The sequence below is a fragment of the Suricata suricatta genome, chromosome 16 (genome assembly GCF_006229205.1).
Source record: "Suricata suricatta isolate VVHF042 chromosome 16, meerkat_22Aug2017_6uvM2_HiC, whole genome shotgun sequence".
Lineage (NCBI taxonomy): Eukaryota > Metazoa > Chordata > Mammalia > Carnivora > Herpestidae > Suricata > Suricata suricatta.
Window position 1 is genome coordinate 44,470,483 of NC_043715.1, and position 22,135 is coordinate 44,492,617.

The 22,135-nt window shown below is 54.2% G+C and overlaps 1 protein-coding gene across 1 annotated transcript in view; it reads left to right on the forward strand.

Annotated features, from left to right (window-relative positions):
* The window catches only part of SIPA1L3 (signal induced proliferation associated 1 like 3), a 225,182-nt gene that overhangs the window by 161,497 nt on the left and 41,550 nt on the right, over positions 1-22,135 (forward strand). Inside the window, exons 11-14 of the mRNA XM_029924283.1 lie at positions 1,951-2,225; positions 9,060-9,311; positions 10,018-10,155; positions 19,133-19,260. Coding sequence (XP_029780143.1) covers positions 1,951-2,225; positions 9,060-9,311; positions 10,018-10,155; positions 19,133-19,260 — 793 coding nt within the window. The remainder of the gene's footprint in view (positions 1-1,950; positions 2,226-9,059; positions 9,312-10,017; positions 10,156-19,132; positions 19,261-22,135) is intronic.

Genomic DNA, 22,135 nt, shown 5'->3' on the forward strand with positions numbered 1-22,135 from the left:
GGTCAAAACCAAGTCAAATGTCCGTACCCAGCTGCGAGGAAGCTGAGACATGGGGGCCTGAGCCACGTGGCCGTGCGCCCGTACTGCCGTGGGAAGCTCAGTGCTGAAAGGAGAAAGGGAAGAGCAGAGAGTGGACGGCCATCAGCAGTCCTGCTGAAGCCTCTGGGGGAGGTTGGGCCTGCCCCACACCCCCCTGGGCTGGTGGCCTAATTGGTCAGGGGCACAGACACCCCGGACATGTCTCTGTAACCCACAACCAGGTTCTGTGGATGCAAGGGTGACTGCTTCGGAAGAATTTTGACTCCCCAAGTGGAAGTAATGGGCTAGGATGGAGTCAGTCACCTTTGATGCACTGAACACCAGACTTTCCTCTGCAACCAGTTTTTCAAACTTTTTAATTATGGAAAAAGTAAAGAGACTCACCTAGCGAACTCCTAGGCCTTCACCAATTTTCTGCCGTTAGCATCCAGCCCATGGCCAGTCTTGTTTCTTCCTTCCCTCTTTTCTCTTCTCCCTGATTATTTCAAAACAAATCCTAGACATCCTATCATATCATCTGTACACATTTCAGTATTTATCTCGAGAACACACAGACTCCCCCCCCAAAATTTGTCATATATAAAGAAGGAACAATAATCCTTTCTTGGCACATGAACAAGTTGGACTGTGAAATCAATTACTGGGTCTCGATCAGGAATTTTCAAGGACAGGATAGGAAAGAAGCCACGCAGTCCGTCCCTGTAAGTAAGGATACATTTGTCCCCCACTTTCCGGATTCTCACCATCTACGTCAAATGTGGTTAGGTCTTCAGAATATTTGTTGAGTATATGCATGTGTGAACACATGGAGAGGTTTGTGACATAAAACCTGCTTAATGTGCAAAGTGGCCGGAAAAATGAAAGCCACCATTGTCACCGGTTCATCAAAAACCATAATTTCTAGCCAAGGAATGGCTTCTCACAGGTAGTTTGAACTCTTTCACCTTCTCTCTCCTTAATGCAGTTTTAGGAGGGGCTGACAGACCTCGACTTGACTTGTCTAATAGCGATAGCTGTGGCTCCCAAGAAGAGGAGGAGTCCCTAGGGACACGCTGAAGGGCCAGGATCCCCCTCGGCGAGTCCTCCTGTCCCCACTGGTCCCATATCATGGCGAGAACCACACACACGGATGACGCAGGGAATAAATTGGGAGCAGGGCCTCGTGCGGTCCAGTCAGCTTCAGGCTGGAGGGCGGCCTGAGGAGGAGATTGGGGAGGGGTTTGTGCCTCTGAGGATGAGGGCATGAAGTGAAGATATGCCGCAAGCCCCCACCCGGAAGAGATCCCAGCATCTCTGGTCGGTCGCCTCCCTGGCTTACTTTGGTCACAGTCACTGTGTCAGGATAAAATAGTAGCAGCTTAAAACAGCACAGGTTTATCCACTGCTCACGCTACATGTTCGTCTTGGGTTCAGCAGAGGCCTCTGTTCTAACTCTGAAACGCTAGCTGACCAAATAACCGCGATCTGGAATACGCCTGGTGGGTAGCAGTGGCACAGGGGAAAGGCCCACAGTGGGGGAAGGGGTCTCGCACTGGCAATTAAGTGCCCCAGCCTAAGTGACATGATGGTTCCACTCACAACTCAAGTGGTGACCAAACCAAGTCCCAGGGCCCACCCACCCCAAGGGGAAGCTGGAGGCCAGGGGCCTTCGGAATGTACACACGGCTGCCTCCCGACTGCCACCGTCTCCGCAAGCTGATGAGCCACACAGCTGCACGTCCACGTCTCATCTTCAGAAGGCAGGGGCCCAGGCTGAGACTCGCTGGGTGTCTGTGCTCCTGCACCCTGGCATCACTGGAGGGATGGGGATCAGCAGGGTCTTGGGCCCCAAAGCGGGGAAATCTGTACAGGCACCATCCAGAGCTGGCCCGCAAACAGCGTCTGAGTCTAGATCCTGCCCGTTGCCTACAGGTCATGACCAACGGCTGGGAGACGGTGGACATGACCCTGCGGCGGAACGGGCTCGGGCAGCTGGGCTTCCACGTGAAGTACGACGGGACGGTGGCCGAGGTGGAGGACTACGGGTTTGCCTGGCAGGCCGGCCTCCGGCAAGGCAGCCGCCTGGTGGAGATCTGCAAGGTGGCCGTGGTCACGCTGACCCACGACCAGATGATCGACCTGCTGCGCACCTCTGTCACCGTCAAGGTGGTCATCATCCCGCCTTTCGACGACGGCACGCCCCGGAGGTAAGGGCGCCTGGCCTGTGGGGTGGGAGCCGGGGGGCAGGGGGCACGTCCAGAGAGCCCGCGTGGCCCCTCCCCCGCAGCACTGGCTCTCGAGGCCCTTTCTCAGCAGAAGAGCCGTAATGGTGACCAGGTGAGAGCCCACAACAATCAGGCACGTACTGTGTGCCACTTACGGCCGAAGCTCTCCAAATGGGAACCGGCCTGTTTAATGTCCGCAGCAGCCCCCGAGGTGGGCACCCTCGCTCCTTCCGTTTTCTAGATGATGCACATGGCATTGAGAGTAACTCGCCCCAAGGGCACGCTGCACTGGAGTCACTCCTTCACATATTTATTGCGCCCCCACTGCGTGCGAGCTCTGGGGACACAGCAGTGACCAGGTGGAGCGCCTGCTCCCTCCAAGTTTGTGCTCCAGAGGGAGGGGCAGGCAGTAATTAAATAGATAGAATGCAGGACCAGGCAGTGATAAGGTTTAAGACGAAAATTAAAGGGTAAATAAAGGGCCTGCCTTGTGGTGGGAGAGCTGCTTACGTTATCAGGGAGGGCGACTGGGCGGAGGCAGCCTTGTGGTCTTCACTCGAGGGTCCGAGTGGACAGAGGCTGTGACGGGTGACTGTGAGCATGTATGACATGTCTGTGCAGCACGGAGAGACCAGTGTGGCTGGAACAGGGGTGAGAGGTGGCGGCAACCTTTGGGGGAGCTTACAGACACAGTGACAGGCTCGGGTTTTATTCCACGGGAAGTGGGAAGACAGCGGAGAGTTTGTTTGGGTTTGGTTTTTTTTGTTTTTTTTGTACCGGAACACTTCAAACATACTAACGGTGTACTGAGCCCCGTTTCAACACTTACTGACATGTGGCCAGTTTTTGGGGGGGGTTTTCAACCTCCGTATCTCCCTATCTTGGATTATTTGAAACAATCCCAATGCTAATGTATCTCTATCTCAGTAAGAACCTCTAAAAAATTATGAGGGCACTTAAAAATTTTAACAGTAAGTCAGTATCAACTACCCATCTCCCATCTGCATTTACCTTTCTGTTGTATCAGATCTTTTTTTTTTTAATCTTTATTTACTTTTGAGAGAGAGAGCGACAGAGTACAAGCAGGGGAGGACCACAGAGAGAGGGAGACAGAATCTGAAGCAGGCTCCAGGCTCCGAGCTGTCAGCATGGAGCCCGATGTGGGGTTTGAACTCACGAACCATGAGATCATGACCTGAGCTGAAGTCGGACACTCAACTGACTGAGCCTCCCAGGCGCCCCGAGAGATATCTTTTTTAAAAAGAATTGTTTTGTGGGGGTGCCTGGGTGGCTCAGTCAGTTAAGCATTTGACTCTGGATTTTGGCTCCGGTCATGATCTCACAGTTCCATACATGGGGCCCAGCACAGAGCCTGCTTAAGATTCTCTCTCTCCCTCACTCTCTGTGCCACTCCCCCCACTAAAATTTTCTTTAAAAATTGTTTTTAAAAGAATTGTTTTGTTAATCAGGCTTCTCCTGTTGTGTTTGGTTGATGAGTGTCTTTAAGCTCTCTTAAATCGCTTAATCTATAAGCTTCCCCTCCCTCTTTTCTGTTCCCCTTGCAGTTTATTTTGGGAAGAAGCCAGGTCACTTGTCCTTTAGAGTTTCTCACCTCCTGGATTTAGCTACTTGCATCCTCCTGATGTCCTTTACCCTGTTTCTCTAGCACATGAATTTCCTATAAACTGGAGTTTGATGTAGAAGCTTGATCCAATTCTGGTTAAATTTCTTTTGGTAACACCACTTCCCACATGTGTGTCTGTCAAGAGGCACCACGTGTCTGGTTGGCCCTCCATGAGGGACCCTAAGGACAGTTGGGGGGTTCAGATGGTGGCCCCTGACCCGTCCTCAGACATTGTCCCCCTCAGCAGCTACTCAACATGATTGCCTAGATCAGTTCTTTCGTCATGCATCACATGATAGCAAATGATGTTCTCAATTCCATCATTCCTTCTTCACGCATTGGCTGAAATTTTTCTAAAACGAATGTTCCTTCAGTAACTATTTGGCTATTCCAAGGTATAACTTATTATATGGAGAAGGCAAGGGAACTGCGGCTTTCAGAATAATGAGTTGGTACCCTAGCAACCTCCAGAGGTGACCAGAGACAGAAAGAGAGACAGCAAGAGGGTCACTACCTTCCAAGTGCTGGAAACACAGCTGCACAGGAGACAGTCAAGGCTTTGGCCCTCGTGGAGCTACCGAATGGGTCAGGGCAGGCAGATGGTAGACAAGTAAGCAGACAGGATGATCTCACATAGCAGAAGGGGGACGCACTGGAGCATAGTCTCCAGTGAGATTACCTAGGTTTGAGTCTTAGCTCTTCCCGGTAGTAACTATGGCCCTGAGCCAGTGGCCTCTTATCCTGTGTCTCGGTTTCTTCATTTGTAAAATGAGGACAGTAATAGGTCCTTTCCCCAAAGGCCATTGGGAGGTTGGAGAAAAGCTTTATAAAGCACATAGAACAGCCCTTGACTGTAGGAGGCGCTGTGGAGACAGCAGCGGGGAGATACTGGGTGTGAGAGAGTAACTTTGGACAGGGTGGTCAGGGAAGACCTGAAGGTGAGAAGGAGCCAGAAGAAAGGCCTTCGGGGGGTGCGGGGGTGGGGGGTAGGAATTACAAAAGTGAGGACAAAGGCCCTCTGCTTGTTGACAGACCAGAAAGACCGCCAGGAGCGGAGTGAGCCAAGGGGAAGGCTGAGCTGAGGGGACCCTGTGGACTGTATACATGTGACCTCACAGGGCTGGCGTGAGCCTCACTTCACAGATGCGCAAGCTGAGGCCGGGAGTGGACTCGTCACTTGCGCTGGGTTCCACTACTGGGTACAGCTACTAAGTGGCCGACAAACCTCAGTCCGGTGTCCCGGTCCCACTGTTCTCCGCCGCCTCGGAAAGCTGTGCGCATGCCCAGTGTGGTTGCTCCGTCCACACCTTCCCGACTGCTCCGAAGTTGGTAGGGGGCAGCTCTGGGCACGCCGAAACCCTTCAGCCAAGGGCTTGGCCACCCCTCACCCACCTCCCCAGTGTCCCGGCCTTGGGACTCCAGTCGCACCCCAGGCATCCCCTTCTCTCAGCCCTCTTGCGGCGCCACGGCCCGGCCACACCCGCACCGGGCTCTGCAGAGGCAAGTCGAGCCGAAGTAAGTCTGCAGGCAGGCGAGCTCCCCAGCAGACCGCCCCCCCCCCCACGCCCCGCTTTGCACCCACGCCCACACGTGTGCACCCGTAAGCCAACCTGCCTGTCGGATGACTCTCCAAAACTGGAGGTGCACAAGAGGCCACAGAGGCGTCCCTGGACCTGCAGGTAGGGACCAACTGAAGCAAAGTGAAAGTCTTCAGGTTCCCTTTTCTAGCTTTGGGGAGACCAGGCCAGGAAGGGCGTGACCAGACAGAGGAGCCCGGCTCTGTGCCCTCATTAGGAGAGCTATCATCCTGCCCCCTTTACAAGGCAGCCACGGAAACAGGATCTCCTGTTTTCCTGTCTGCAAGGGCAGGTGTGGGCTGAGACTTCCGTGGTTTTTGTTGTTCTTCAAAGCAGGGGTGTCTAGCCGACCTCATTTGCAGAGCTGATAATCCCCACGCTGGGGTCCGGCGTCTTGCTGCAGCGCTGGCCTCTTCTGGCTCAAATGGCGAGATAAGCTCTGAGGGGAGACGCACAGGCACGGGACTCAGGCTCCACACGGTGTGCGTCTGGACCCCCGGCTGTTGAGACACGGAAGGGGGTAAGAATGGGTCACCCGCACACTCCCAGGCCACAGGACGGGTTCTTGAGTCATCCCGGCACCACTGGCCACAGGCGAGCCGGGCCGGGTCGCTGGGAGAACGTCCCACAGCCTAACGAGATGGTCATCGTGACGTTGGGCACTTGCGCAGGCCCAGGAGGAACGTCCTTGTCTCACTTCTCCCTGTTACTTCCCGATGGGAAGGCGATCTCGGTCGCTTTTATCCCCTCTAGGTAGACTCGGGGGGGTTGGACACTCCTCCCTGAGAAGGGAGATCGAACCACACAATAAGTAAGCAGGAGAGGTAAGAAAGGAGTCCCATGGCCTTCAGAAACTAGGCTGTTGGAAGCTGAGGACAAGAGGTTTGCGACCCTGGGGCATCCTCTCTCAGACGCCTCCTGCGTGGGGCTGAGATGGGGGCACAACGTTCGTGCAACACTACTGGCCGAGCCCAAGACTAGAAGCAACCTAAGTATCTAACCATAGAGGAACGGCGGAGTAAATCCTAGGTCGTCCGTGTGATGCAATAGTATTTGATTGTTTACAGGAAATAAAGTGAAGTTGTTTGTGCTGAGAGGGCGTGGCAAGAAATAGTATTAATTGTGGGGTAAGGAGAGGGGGAACAAGATGGTGTTTGGAGCTAAGTGTGCTATTCTTTTTATTTCTATTTTAAATACTGTTTGCATAGGATCTCTGCATAGACATACCTGCATAGGATGTTTCTGAAAGAAAATGTAAGAAACCATAAGCTGTGGTTGCTTCTGGTGGGTGAAACCAGGGGACAGGGATAAGGGACAGGAATGCCATTTTATCTCATTTTAATCTTTAAAAACAATTCAAGGGGCACCTGGGTGGCTCAGTCAGTTAAGCGTCCGGCTTCAGCTCAGGTCATGATCTCACGGTTCATGGGTCCGAGCCCTGTGTCGGGCTCGGTGCTGACAGCTAGCTCAAAGACTGGAGCCTGCTTCAGATTCTGTATGTACGGCTCTCTCCGACCCTCCCCTGCTCATACTGTCTCTTTCTGTCTCTCAAAAATAAAAAACATTAAAAAAATTTTTAATAAAAAATAAACAATTCAAAAAGTAGGGGCACCTGGGTGACTCAATCAGTTGAGCATCCAACTCTTGGTTTCAGCTCAGGTCATGATCTCATAGTTTGTGAGATCGAGCCCCACATCAGGCTTTGCACTGACAGCATAGAGCTGCTTGGGCTTGTCTCTCTGCCCCACCTCTGCTCCCACAAGTGCTCTCTCACTCTCTCTCTCTCAAAATAAATAAGCTTTTAAAAATACAATTCAAAAACCAAATCAATGAACTGGGTTTCTCAAACTTTACCACGTGTCAAAATCATCTCCAGCAGCTTGATAAAATACAGATTCCTGGGCCCCACCTTAACTGGGAGAGATGTCAGGGACCCAAGAAATCTACTCAGTGGCTCTCACACCACTCTTCAGTGGGCCAGTGTGTGTCGTCATTAAAGTTGTGCCCTTTGGAGTCAACTTACTGTAGTTAAATCCAATTTCCACTTCTTACTGGCCCTGTGACCTCGGACACGTTACTTCTCTCTAAAGTGTGATGCGGTGATCAGGATTCCGGTTCCCAACGACAGACAGAACAACTCAAACTCTGTGAAGCAAAACAAAGCCTATACTGGCTTCTGTACCTGACAGACCAGGGGACAGAGCAAGATCGAGACAGGGCCAGACGCAGGGACTCGGATGCCCTCACCAGGAATCTTCATCCCGTCTCCTTTTCTGCATCACTGTCATTCTTAGGCCGTCTTCCACTTGGCGGGAACAAAGGTGACCCACCCTTCTTTACAGCTTCAGCTTAGGACTCCCCAGTGCAGCAGCCCCGGTGAACTAGATCTTTCCCCCGCTAGTTCCAGAAACCGGTCTAGAGTTGATGCTGTCTCTGATCGGTCGGGCCCCGGGCAACATTCTCATGCCTGGGGCTGAGAAGTGGGGTCAGCTTGTGTCAGAGCACACAGACCTGTTCTCAGAAGAAGGGGTGTGGGAGCTGGGCCGGCTGGAGCAGCTGTGTGCGCTGCGGCGCCATGATGGTACCCTCGTCCGCGTCCACGGGGCCTGGCACTTCTGCGGGTTCTGCTAGGCATGTGTATTGTTGTCATTCCTCATGTGGAACCTGGTGAGGCATTGGTATCGGCCATCCTACGGGAGCTAATGTTCCTCAGGAACACGGTGTGCTGGACCCGGTGCCAGAGCACCTGCTCGGGTCACCTTTGAAGACTCCCTGGCAGCCACGTCCGGAGCCCCCAGCCACCAAAGCCACCAGCTCTTCTGCCAGCCCTGAAAGTTCCCTCTAGAGGCCTCAGGAGAGCTGCAGATGATCCGCTCGACAAGGGCCCGAGAGCTTCCAGGCTCCTCCAGGCTCTGCTCCCGCAGCTGCTGGGAGGTGGATTTCGTGAGCGCGGCACCCTCCTTGGGTGCGGAGCCCCCTCCCATGCCGCACTGCAGCAGCATGGAGCATGCCAGCCCGGCCCTCGATCCCCCCACCTCGAGCCTGGAGCGCTGCGGCGCGGTGTCAGCCTGGTCTGGGGGGAGTCACAGGCCGTTCTGCATCTATTTCCAGGTTCTGGATTTCATGGCTTTTTTTTTTTTTTTAAACCACCCTGCAAAGTAGGTCACCTGCTCCTCTTCTAGCTGCCTTTGAGCCTCTTTGGAACAAGGCAGATACTATCCTTTGATTCTGAGGGCATCCGCCTTTCTGGCCCCGAGTACTGCTGCAGGGGAGGGGGCGGTGACGAGCCATTTCGTGGAGGACACTGGCCCACTTGAGGCCTGGTTCGGGGAGAAGGGAGACGAAGGGAGGTGAAGAGAGAGTGAAGAGAGGAGATGGGGCAGAGAGGGCCAGGCGGTCAGAGCCTGGATGTTGGGCCCTGTCCTGACTGACTGCTCTGAGCTAAGTTTCCAACCAATTTGAAGGGTATCTCCTCGGCCTTTAAAATAGGCCTTCATGGTTCAGATGTGGCCGGGAAACCCAGCCCGGTGGGACTAGGCGGCAGCCTCTCCTGGGCAAGGGGCAAGCGTGCTGGTGGGCTGCGGCCCTTCTGAGTAACCATGCTTTTCTTCCCAGGGGCTGGCTGGAGACCTATGACATGAATACCTCGGAGCCCAAGACGGAGCCAGAGAGCATGACCCCCGGGGGCCGGCCCCCCTATCGCAGCAACGCTCCCTGGCAGTGGAGCGGGCCTGCCTCCCACAACTCTCTACCGGCCTCCAAGTGGGCCGGCCCCAGCACCCCCGGCCATGCCCAGTCCCTGAGCCGGCCCCCGAGGCAGGCCCCCATGGTCCCCTTCCGGGAGCCCCAGCCCCTGCACGGCAAGAGGTAAGGGCTAAAGAGGGCGGGGCGCCACTCCGTGCCCCTCCCCGCTACCTCTGTGCTTTGCTCTTTTCTCTCTCCTACCCCTTTTTTCCAATCTCCTCCGCCCCTCAGTCTTTCTCCCCTTCTCCTCCTTTCTGCCTCCCTCCCTTCCTTCCCTTAAATTTTCATTACAAGCCTCTTGTGTGCAGGCCCAGTGCTGGGGAGCTCTGTGTCAGTCTGGATACCCACCAGACCATGTATGATTAAAACTATATATTTTTTAAAAGAGCAAGGGACAGAGAAAGCACAACATTCAGGGTAGTGATTGCTTCCTGGGGGAGGCAGGGGAGTGGGCGGCGGGAGAGCCCACAGTGGGGGGGAGGGGGGAGGCAGATGTCGGTGCCATTCCAGTTCTTGGCTTGGGTGGTAGCTTTGGGAGTTGGTTTTATTATGATGGTGGGTAGCTTGCAGATGAATTATTTTGAATGTAGTGTATGTTTAAAGAAAATTTTCCAAGAAGGGAAGGAATCCGGCTTGCAGGGGAGCATCTTGCTTCCACGGCCTGCCAGGCCTCCGTCAGGGCCACCAGAGCTGATCCCTGCAGCTGTAGTGGGCAAGGGATGGCGGGGGGCTCCTGGCTTCCCACTACCCTTGCTCAGCAGCCTTCCCTCCTCTGAGGGCAGGGGTATCCTCACTCACCCCTAACTCCCTCCTCCTGTTTTTGTTCCAGGCCTGTCAGCTTCCCAGAAACCCCTTACACAGCATCACCAGCAGGGGCCGACAAAGTCCCTCCCTACCGGCAGCCTTCTGGGAGCTTCTCCACCCCCGGCTCGGCCACCTACGCAAGGCACAAGCCATCCCCAGAAAGGTCAGCGTCTCTTCACTCTTTCCAAATTAAGAATCTGATGAAAGCTGGGCATCCTTCTTCCCCAGGAAATGCACATACCTTACAAGTTTATTTGCCATTTTCTGGGGGCTCTGGATCCCTGAAGGTCATCGGAGGACCTCCAGGAGGATTGGCTATGTCTGATAAGATTTAGGGCCAAGCTGCCCTGGGCAGGACGCACTGTTGGCTTCCATGGTAGCAGAATTTCAGTTGCCTTTTTCTTAACATGGGTATCCCTTGTTTAAGCAAGACCGTCTGCCTCCTGGCTTGGCCATTCAACGGCCTCTCCAGCTCCTCCTCCCCAGGACCAGGCCACCAGCATTACCCAGTTTTCCCGGCCTTTCAGGCTTCAGTCCTGTCCCCTTGGACCATCTCTAGTGTGACAGCCTGAGGGATCTCCCAACTCCTCCATGGCTCCCTTCAGGATAAACCCAAGCTCTCCAGCTGCCCTTGGCCCTGGTGCCCTTCCTCTAGGATCTCTGTCTCAGGGTCAGCCTCCATATTCCTCTGTCCTCAGTCCAGAGCTGTGGGCTTCATCCTGGGTTTCTCCCTTCCTCCCTGCTACTGCGGTCCATCCATTCAGCCTCCCTGAGCAGCCCGGCACCCATCCCCTTCTTCCCCCAGTGCCCCACCCTGGCCACCTCCCTGAGCCCCCAGCCTCCACCCCACCTCCTGTGGCCCACCCTCCACCCAGCAGCCGGGGGATCTTTCCATATCAGGCCATGCCTGTCTCCTGCTTCAAGCCCTTCCACGTGTCCCACAGCCTTCAGGACACAGCCTCAGCTCCTCCCATGGCCACCAGGCCCCACCTGCTTCTCCAGCCTTGTGCAGTGCCACATGTCACCCTCCTTGGCCGCTTACACTCTCCTGAGCAGGCTGACTGAATTTCAGAGCCCTCCTCCATGTTCCTCCCTCTCCTCCAGATTCTTCACACTCTTCACCCCACACTCCCCCACCGTGCCAGCTTGAGCACTGATGCTCCTCTGGGAAGCCTTCCCTGAACCTCCCCCAGCACTTGGTGCTGCCACTCTGCCCCTCAGTTCCCTGTGTATTTCCTGACTGTGGGCTTGAACACTCTTCATTCTGTCAGCGCAGTTAGGGGAATGTGTGTGTGCGTGTGTGCGTGTGTGTGTGCACATCTTCCAGATCTAGGACCTTCCTGGTTCGTCTGTGCATGCCCGTCACATGGCATGGGGGCTGGCATGTGGTACATCCTTGGGTGCGGTGAGTGTGTGAGTTTGTTTACATAAGGCCCCGCCGCAAGAGCAGGGATCCGTCCACTGAGCCAGGAGGTCCCAACCTCCAACATGCCTCAGGGTCACCCAGAAAGAGGCCTTGAAACAGACTTCCTCGGCCTCACCCCTGGGGCTCAACGTGGTAGGTCTGGCGTGTAGTACATGCAGGATCGATGCTGCCAGTCCAGGGCACGCACTCTGAGGGCCACTGAACTAAACCATTGTTGGATGCTAAGCCTCCTCCGTAAAACTGGGTAAAATATACTTCCTCCTCCGTTTTCTAGCCGCCACCATCCAGCTTTCGTTCAGTGGAGGGTCTCAGGCACCTGCTGTGTGCCGGGTGCACAGAGAACTCTTTGAGCTACTCACTTACCAGGGGTTCCTGCGGTCAGTGCTGCTGGCCGTGGGGGAGAGCACGCCCTGGAAACAACATGCGCCCTGACGAACACTCTGATAAACTCGAGTCTCAGAAGAGGGAGCACAGCACAGCCTCAGAGGCCTAGGCTGGCTGCCTGGAGGAGGCAACATTTGAACAGGGCTTTGAGGGATCACTATGAGTTTGCTCAAGAAAAGAGGGAGAAAGTCATTCTAGGCAGAGCAAAGGCCACAGATGTGAGTAAGCACAATGGTGTGGAATGCAGGAGGAATGGAGGGGAGTCTGGTTGGGGGGGACGGACAGGGGGCACCTGGGCAGCAGCAGTGGCTAAGACTAGAAATGGGAGTTGATACGAAGTAATTGGCCAAGAATGGAGATGGTGGGAATGATGCTACTAGTAAGTCCAGGGAACATTGTTTTTCAAAAGTCTTGATGTGCCTCCCCTTTATTATTAGTATTTTTTAGACTTTTCGAAATAAGTATAGATTCACAGGAAGTTGCCAAGGGAGCTCCATGAGCCCGCCATGCAGCTTGTTCAGAATTCACCAGTCACACATGGACACGTGTGTGTGGGGAGGGTGTGTGGCTCTGTGCAGCTCTGTCACGTGTGTGGCATTGCGTGACCGCCACCACTATGTACACACCTGACGGTGCCATCACCGCAAAGCTCCCCCTGCCACCCCTTCGTAGCCACACCCACCCCTCCGCCATTTGGCAACCACTAATCGGTTCTGCATCTGTGTTTACTGCTATTTTATGAATGTTCTATAAAAGGAATCATACAGGATACACCACTTGAGAGTCTTTTCCACCCAGCATGATTTCCTTGGGGTCCGTTCAAGCTGTTGTATGTGTCATAGTCGATTCCTCGTAGCTGAGCTGTCTTTCATAGTTTGTTTAACCAACCACTTGCCCATCAAGGAATATTTCGGTGGTTTCTGGGCTTGGGCTGCTACAAACATTCATACTCTGAACACGCTTGAAAACAAATTTTTTATTTTCCTGGGATAAATGCCCAGGAATACAATCACTTGCCAAGATATGGAAACAACCTAAATATCTGTTGACAGTTGAATGGATAAAGGAAATGCGGTGTATATACACAGTGGAATATTATGTGGCCATAAAGAGAGGAAGTCCCGCCATTCATGACCACGAATTCGTGGCTGAACCTGGGGGTTATTACACCAAGTGAAATAAACCAGACAGAAAAAGACAAATATTATGTGGTGTCACTTATATGCAGAAGCAAAAAAGTCGAGCTTGGGGTGCCAGAGTAGCTCAGTCGGTTAAGCCTCCAACTCAGTTTCAGCTCAGGTCATGATCCCAGGGTCCCGGGGTGGAGCCCCGCGTCCGGCTGTGCGCCGAGCGTGGAGCCTGCTTGAGGTTCTCTCTCCTTCTGCACCCTCCCCAGCTCGGGCCCCCCCAAGAAAAAGACAAGTAAAATTTGAAAAGAGAGACAGTAGGTCAATTGAGCTTTTAAAAAAAATCAAACTCCTAGAAAAGAGAGGGTAGAGTGGTGGTTGGCTGGGGTGGGGAAACGGAGAGAGTCGGGCCCGAGGGCACCAAGTTTCGGTTGTAAGATGAGTCCATTCAGGCGATCTAACGTACGTACAGGTGCGGTGCCTATAGTTAATAATTCTGCACTGTGCACTTGAAATCTGCCCAGAGAGTTGATCTTGGGCATTCTCACACCCAAAAAAGGCAACCACGTGAGATGAGAGATGTGCTAATTAGCTTGATTGTGGCAGTCATTTCACAGTGTGGACATATATCAAATCATCACATGGTACACTGTAAATATATGACAGTTATATTTGTCCGTTATACCTCAGCAAGGCTGGGTGGGGGGCGGAGAGATACTTCTAGAGCGCTACTTGCTCAGCAAATGGAGACAAGTGTTACTTCAGTGAGTGTGTGCGCTGACCGTTTGCGTCACACGCAGAGCAGGGTTTAGGGGGGAAAACACAATTGCTTACTGGGTGGTAAGCCCATTTTTCGTTTTAAAAGGAACTGTCAGACTTTTCCAGAGCGCGCGTACCATTTTACGCTCCCGCCGGCAGTGTGTGAGTGATCAGGCTTCTCCCCGTCCTCACCGGCATGGGGTGTCGGCACTGGTTTTCATTGTAGCTATTCGGCCGGGTGTGTGAGGAGACGTCATCGTGGTCTCAATTTGCGTCTCCGTAATGGCTGGTGACGCTGAACGTCTTTTCATGTGCTTATTTGCAAACTGTATACCTTTTTAGGGGGAAGTGTCCATGCAGGTCCTTTTGCCCGTTTTCTAATCAGATGCAGCATTTTTCAGCTTTGGAGAGTTCTTTGTCTATACCAGACACGAGTCCTTTGTCCACTCTGGTATTTGCAAATATTTTTCCCAGTCTTTAATTTCTCCTTTTGTCTTTTTTTTTTTTTTTCAATACTTATTTATTTGGGAGAGAGGGCTGGTGGGGGAGGGGTAGAGAGAGGGAGACAGAGGATCCCAAGCAGGCTCTGTGCTGACAGGCTGACAGCAGTGAGCCTGATGTGGGGCTCGAACTCATAAACCTCAAAATCATGACCTGAGCTGAAGTCGGACCCTCAACTGACTGAGCCACCCAGGTGCTGTCATCCTTTCTTCTTCTTAACAAGAGTCTGTCACAGAACAAAAGGTCTCGATTCTGACATGGTCCCAGTTACATTTTTCCCCTCTTTATGGCTCACGGTTTTGGTATAAAGTGTAAGAACTCTTTGCCTCAATCTGGGCCCTGATATTTTCTCATTTTTTTTCTAGAAGTTTTATTGATTTATATTTCACATTCACATCCATGATGTAATTTCTGCATAAAGCGAGAGGTTTAAGTTAACGTTCTGTTTTTTTGCCTGCTGACATCCAGTTTGCTCCAGCACCATTTCTGGAAGAGGCTCTCCATCTTCCATTACATTGCTCTTGCTCTTTAAAGAGAAAAATATTGGTTTTGGAAGGAGAAATCAGTTGGGCACATTTGTGTGGGTCTATTTCTGGATTCTCTAGTCTGTTCCATTGGGCTGTATGCATCATCTCAGTGAGTGCTCCCAGTGACTCCACAGGTGGGTACTTCATTATCCCATTTTACAGAGGGGAAACTGAGGCTCACTGAGGTGAACCCACTTGGTCAAGGTCACTTGTCCGGGAGATGGCAGAGTTGGGACAGGAACCCAGGCCCATGTGATCCTGGAGAACTGACCTCGACGCGCGACCTGCCCTGCCACAGGTCTCTGAGCTTATCCTCCGAATCAGGGGAGCACACGGTCCCTCCTGGAGTCCCCGCCCCAGGAGACTGTTGGGGCTGTCTGGCATGAACAGGTGGGAAAATACCACTTCTTCCTTGGACATCAGCCCTTCCCAGGGCTCCACGGGAAACCCCGTTCTCAGCAGTTTGTGTGTTTTTTATCTCTGGGTTCCAAGTTTTGCAAAATGGTGCTAGCACAAGCACCCCCTAAAGCCTCAGAAGCATCTTTCCCAGGCAGTCAGCCGCCCGTGGGAAGAGGCCTGGGAGCAGGTCAAGGTTGCGCCCTCCTGCTCCCTTCCCCTCTCCCCTCCACCTGGCTTCCCCAGGACCTCTGGGGACCCTGGTGCCCCCTGTGCCCCCTGTGTCTCCAGCGAGCCTGCTACTTGTAGAGTTCATCAGGCTCTTAGAGTTGTGAGGGCCCTTAGATACAGGGTCTGCGCGGGGCCCATCTTGGATTTACTAGGAGGGGGTGAGATGGCCTTTGTCAGCTGTGTGAGTGTGAGCAAGTGATGTCACCTCTCCGCGCCTCACTTTGTCCACGTGTAAAATGTCTGTCCCTCAGCAGTACTGAGAACATTCAAGAAGGAAAACCCTGCAGAGCACTTAGAATCATGCCTGGCACATAGTAGGTGCTCCTTAACGGTTATGACAGTCACCACTGAGCGCGGTGCCTGTGCTGGCAGCGGGGGCACAGAGGCTGGCTGCTGCTGCCTCTGTCCTCAGGAGTTTGCCAGCCTCATCTGCAGACTGAGCAAGCCTCCAGACTCAGCACAGAGCGTTGGGGAAGTCACATGGCTGAGGATTGGGCACCACACGGGAACCTGGGCCTCAGCAGACGCATTGGTCCGTCCGTCAGTGGAGGAGGCTGGCAGGGCGGCCGGAGCCCTCCCTCCAGAGAGGCTCTTGCCTGCCTTCGCGTCTGTCTTGGTGCTTTCTTCCATGGCCATGCAGGAAGCTCAAAGCCAACATCCCGGCAGCCCAGCCCTGCCAACCCGAGGGCACTCCCCACCCAGGCCTCCTCAGGGTCCGCCAGCACATCAGATCCTGCCTGACGATGCTCCTAAAACTACAGATAGTTTCTCACCGAAACCAAAGCTCTTTATCTTTAAAGGGATGTCATCTTCCAAGAACAGGATGAAGATTCTAATATTTCTCAGAAGAGGTTGAGGATAGCTCTGGTCTTCTCTGTTTCTGGGGATTTCTGCCCAGAGCCAGGCATGGTGAGAGGCCGGGATGTCCAGATTTCCAAATAGCTTGTCCAGGACCTGGCAGTGTTCGAAGTGGCCCCAAAGGGGACACACACACACACACACACACACACACACACACACACACGCACGCCCTGAAGAGTGGGTGGCATAGGTCAGTCATTTGATGTTGGGATAACACAGTCTGATAGGGAATGACGTGATTGGACGAAGTCCAGGTCGTCTTTGTTGGAGGAACGGTAGCTGAGTGGGGAAGCATGGTAAAATACTTCCAGCTAAAGACGGTGTGTCAGTCAGGATCAGGTTTAACTGCATAATAGAGAAAACAGTGACTCAGGCGAGACGGTTGGTTTCTTCCTTTCCCCCGTGTTGTCAGAGACCCAGGCTCCTCCTCACCAGCGCTCCGCCATCTTGGCCTGTTGCCTGCTGGTCTTAAGGTGGCTGCTGGAGCTTCAGCCTTAAGGAGGTGATGAGGCCGAGGCACCCAGCACACTTCCAGGGGCTTCCTGGAAGTCACATGCACCACTGTTGTCTCATCGGCCTGCAAGTGAGCCTGCAAGTGTGCTCTGTGAACCAGTCACACTGCAGCCCTGGGTACAGCCGGGATTCTGTCACCAAGCTGAAAGCACAGGACAGACGCTGGGGGAGCCTCCACTCGTGCCTTCCGCTCTCCCCGGCCTGACCCCGGCCACGACCGACATTTTCCTTCCGCACTCGGGGTCTGCTGCAGACGCCTTGAGGGAATGGAATAAACACACCAACACCTCAATTTCCTGCTGTGCTGGAGCCACGTTTCACCAGACAGTTGGCCAGCTGCTGAGTCGGTATTGAACACCGCTGTGCTTTTTCTTGTTTGGGTTGTGTCTGCCTTCCCTGGAGGTCGTAGAAGCCGAGGTCTGGGAAGGTGGGGATAACATGTATTTTCTTGGCAGGTGGGTAGAAGTGGGTTTGGGGGAAGTCCGGGACACCCCCACAGCACGCCCCCTGCGGCCCCGGGAGGCGGCGAAGCGCAGGGGTTTAGAGTCAGTCTTCACAGAAACAGCCCTGGCTTTAGGCTGGTGGGATGGCCCTGGAGACATGGATTAACCCCCTCTTGCGTGCTGAGAGTCCCAGTTTATCGGCAGGTGTAGACAGAAGGAAGCAAATTGGGGAATCACAAAAGCAGCTTCATTAATGGAGGCTCCGTGACTCTCCCTAAGTGCTGGGCCCATGTCAGTGGGGTGTTCTAGCCACAAGTAGCCGAAATTTGGCTGGCTCAAACGTGGGAATGCGTTATCACACAGAAAAGGAGGCTGGGAAATAGGTCAGGCTCCGGGGAGTGTTAATCCAGCATTTCAACAACATTATCAAGGGCCCAGTCCCTTCTACCTTCTGTGCTCAGCGTTGGCCTCGTCCTCAGGCTGCTGGTGGGCAGGCCAGCAGCAGCTCAGTGTTCTGTCTGGACCTCGCAGCAACCCCCGGGTGAAGAAGAGAAGCCATCCTTCCACGTCATCGCTCTCGGAAACCAGGAGACTTCCCTAAGAAGCCCTCCCTGGCACACTTCCCCCATTTCAGTAACAAACACCTGGAAATGTCAGTGACTTAAATCAGCAAAGGTGTATCTGGTGCCCAGGCTGGAGCTCACTGCTCTCGGGACCCAGGCTCCAGAGGCAGCCACCGCCCCCAGGTCGCTTCCATCACAGCTCATTGACAAGACTAGGCCTGGACCAGCCCTCCCACCCCACCCCCAGCCAACCTCGAGGGGCCGGGAGGTGTGGTCCTGCTGGGTGCTAGCCAGGGCGAGGGCCAGACGTGTTTTCTGAGAAGCTTCCTGACTCTCACCCTCTGGCATCTTATCGGCTACGTTTGCCTCGTATGCCTAACCCTGAACCAACCCCAGGCGGGGAGAAGGGTTTCAGGCATGCCTCGCTCTGATCTGAGGTGGAATGGACGTTGGAGGCGCCCTGAGGATTAATTCCAGGGCATAGAACTAGTGCATCGGGGACCGTAGGGAGAACCTTCTGCCATTTCCTTCGCCAGATCTCAGCCCTCGCTACGGGTGTACGGAGCCAGCCCCTGGGAGAGTGTCCGTCTGGGAGAGAACTTGGGTTATTTCATCCACTCTGCTACCCTGTGAAGTAGAAGATGTCATTCTCCCGTTTTTCAGATGAGAACACTGCAGCTCAGACTAACGAGCACTTGCCTGACCAAGGTCACATAGCTAGAGAGGGCTGGCACTGGGGTTTGAGCCCAGCTCTGTCTTGGTCTGAAGCCTGAGCACACAGCTCCCTCCCGTAGCGCCTTCCTCCGACAGAGGGACGTCCACAGAGTCCTGGCCTGTTGGCCCCTTCTCACAGCTCTGTGTGTCAGCCTCAGCCTAGGGGCCGGGCACACAGGACCTCAGTCAGTCCTTTGAGGGAAGGCCTACTGCAGTTGCATCTCCACAGCTTAGGGAAACTGCGTCTCGGGGGTAGGAAGTGACTGTCCCTCGCTGAGAAAGAGGCAGTGGCAAGGTTTGAATCCCAACCCGCCCAGCTGTAGGCCTCCTGTACCTACAAACACGTCAGCCCGAGACATGTGGGGGGCGGGGCTGCTGGCAGTAGCTCACCCCATTTCACAGCCAAGAAACAAGGCCCCTGGGGAAGCTCCCAGTGGGGCCTCCATCCAAGTGGCTTCTGCCCATCCTTCCCTGAAGGACCCTGCATTGCCTGGTGCTTCCTGGCATGCTTCCCGAGTGAGACTCATTCCTGACCCTCCACTGATAGCATGTTTCCAGGATTACTCATCTGGGATCCCCTCCACGCGGAGCCTCCAGTGTGTTTAAAACCCACCCGCGAGCAAGTCCTCGGGCTCAGGTGGTTTTTGACACGCCAGCCCTTCACCCTGTGCTTGCCTCCTCTCGCTCCCCTGCAGGTATGCGGCCGCCCCACACCCACTGCTGTCCTTTGATCCCCACTTCAGCCACGACGGGATGTCCAGCGGCGACTCCTCCTCAGGTGGCCTGACCAGCCAGGAGAGCACCATGGAGCGTCAGAAGCCAGGTAGGGCCTCCCGGGGGCCGGCTGCGCCCGCCTGTCTTGCCCAGCGGGACCTCCTGTAATTTGCCAGGCGACACCCCTCCTCCCCGCATCAGCGATGGAGAGAACACAAAAGAAAGCTGTTGGAACCTCGTGTAAGATTAGGGAGGTCACCCCCACAGAGAACCCGGTCCTCCTCCGTCCAGACAGGACATCAGCAGGTGGCGCGCACTCGGGAGCCCTCCTACAGACGGGCGGCGTGGAAGTGCCAGCCTCCCGGAGAAACAGCAGAGAAGGACTAAAAGTGGTGCCTCAGGAGAGCAGAACTGCCTGTGTTCTGAGGCTTTTTCTTACATAAACCCTCCTGTGCTCTTTGCTCACTGTTAGATGTGCAGCACATGCTGAGAAAAGAGCCCAGATCACGAGTGTCTGTCATGATAACAGGTCACAAAGTGAACACACCCGCGTCCCACACCCAGGGTAAGAGGCTGAACATGACCAGCCTCCAAAAGCCCCCCCCAGGCCCCTCCCAGTCAGCACCCCACAGGCCACCCCTGCCCTGCTTCTCCCAGCCAGACTTCGTTTTGCCTCACTGTGAATTTCATGTATATGAAACACTCCCGCTGGCTAGACGCGTTCCGTGTGCACGTCTGGCTTCTGTCGCTCAGCACCATGTTGTTGAGAGTCAGCCACATGGTTGTGGGGGGCAGTGTAATTTCGCAGTCATTTTCCATTGTTCGAGTGACCCACAGTGTTTTCCTCCGTTCTGGCGTTGACGGACATTTGGGTGGCTTCCAGCTTGGGGCTGCTCAGACGAGTGCTGTCTGGAGTCTTCCCGTACGGTCCGTGGCGAGCACACGCTCACACTTCTGCAGGGTGTGTGCCCGCGAGGGGAACTGTCAGATCACAGGTCTCACTTCATACGAAGCTGCTACACCTTTGCCCAGAGTCTCACGCTCCCACCCATGACCGAGGAGAGGTCTGGCCGCTCCATATCCTCACCAACCTTTGGCAGATGCGTAGCAGTGTCGCATTGTCGTTTGCAGTTGCATTTCCTGGCACCCAGTGAGACTGAGCATCTTCTAATCTGTTTATCCTCCCATGTGTGATTCATCGTGGGCTTGTACACTTAGTGGAATATTTGAAGTAGAATTTCACGTAACACACCTGTCACACCTTTGAAGTCTGAGAGCAACCCGGTGATGGGTGGGTTCAAGAAGAAGGAAAGGAATGAAGTGTTACAGAGCCCTGGCGTTGGAGGGGGTGACCTGGAGCTGTCCTCTTAGATACTCAAGAATTTCCAGGCAGCTCCAGGGGCTGACCATGTCAGTCACAGCTCCCTCGGGCACAGTGGGGTAGGGAAGAGGTGGTGTGTCCCAGGATTAGTGTCTTGGGGAGTTTCTCGGCCCTCCAGCCCCATGGTTCCCTTAAACCAGGGAGAACGCTTGTGCTTCAGGCAGCAGGTCACCCTCCCGACTCTGCTCTCCCTTCTGCGGCCTCCGGGGCCTGCAGACGTGGCTGGCTTCTCCGCACACCGGATCCTCCCAGCCACTGCCTGCAGCCCTGTGCTCTCCACCACAGCAGACAGATTTGTGTCTTTCATTCCCCACCCAGTTCAGAAAAAGAAAAGTGTTGCTTGGCAATTTCATTACACCAAAGTGTAAGATGGGGAGGGAGTTTTTCCAGCGTTCACCCAAATAAGGTTTCACAGAAACCCACCATTGTCTTTCCCTTCTCTCTTCTGTCCCCTAGGGCTTGGCTCCCCGCTTACTTCCTTGGAACCTTGTTATAAGTTGACTTAACACCCCCCTTCCCCCCCCCCGCCACAAACACACAGAAATCAGAGCAGTCAGTGATTAGAAATCGTGATGAAGCCTAGGGGCTCCTGGTGGCTCAGTCTGTTTGTTAAGTGTCCAACTCAGTTTCTGCTCAGGTCTTAATCTCACAGTTTGTGAGTTCAAGCCCTGCATCGGGCTGCACGCTGACAGTGTGGAGCCTGCTTGGAAACCCTCTCTCCCCTGCTGGTCTCTCTCAAAGTAAAGAAATAAGCATTAAAAAAAGACCAAGATCATCATGAAGCCTAGAATGTGCTCAAGACCCAGAGACGAGGTAGTTCAGGGCAGAGAACCCAGCACCATGACACGGGGACCCGCCCGGCCCTGGTCAGAGGACAGCCGTCACGGTAACAGCAGCAGGGTTGTGTGCTTGCGCACAGAGGCTGCCCCGGTACTCTCCATGCCCTCCTACTTCATATTTAATCATCACAGGGACGTGACAGGGTGGGTACCTTTTACTGGACCACTTTAGAAATGAGGAAGAAGAGGGACACGTGGGGGGCTCAGTCGGTTAAGCATCTGACTTTGGCTCAGGTCATGATCTCACGGTTTGTGAGTTCGAGCCCCACATCAGGCTATCTGCTGTCAGTGTGGAGCCTGTTTCAGATCACCTCTGGCCCTCTGTCTGCCTTCACATGTACACATGTTCTCTCTCCTCTCTCAAAAGTAAACATTTTTTAAAAAATGAAGATGAGGTATAGGAAGGTTGTCACTTGTCCAAAGTCCCTACTGGTGAGAAGCATAATAGAGATTGAACCATAGCCAGAACCCCTCAGCCCCCACCGTCCAGACGCCACCCACGGCCCCTCACCCCAGGGTATGAGTATTTCCCAAGCTTAGGAGCACCCAGGTTGGGAAGGAAGCCCCTGAGTCAGCAGCTGCCCCGAGTCTGTGCGTGGCCACAGTCTTCGCACATCTCTCATAGCCAAATTCATGTCCGTCACCTGCCCCGCATGACAAGGGAGATCACTGCATCAGGAGAGCCAGGTCACCGGGGCCAGTGCAGAGAGCCAGTGAAGGGCTCAGTATCAGGGCCTGCTAAGGACGGAGCTGAGGACCCTGAG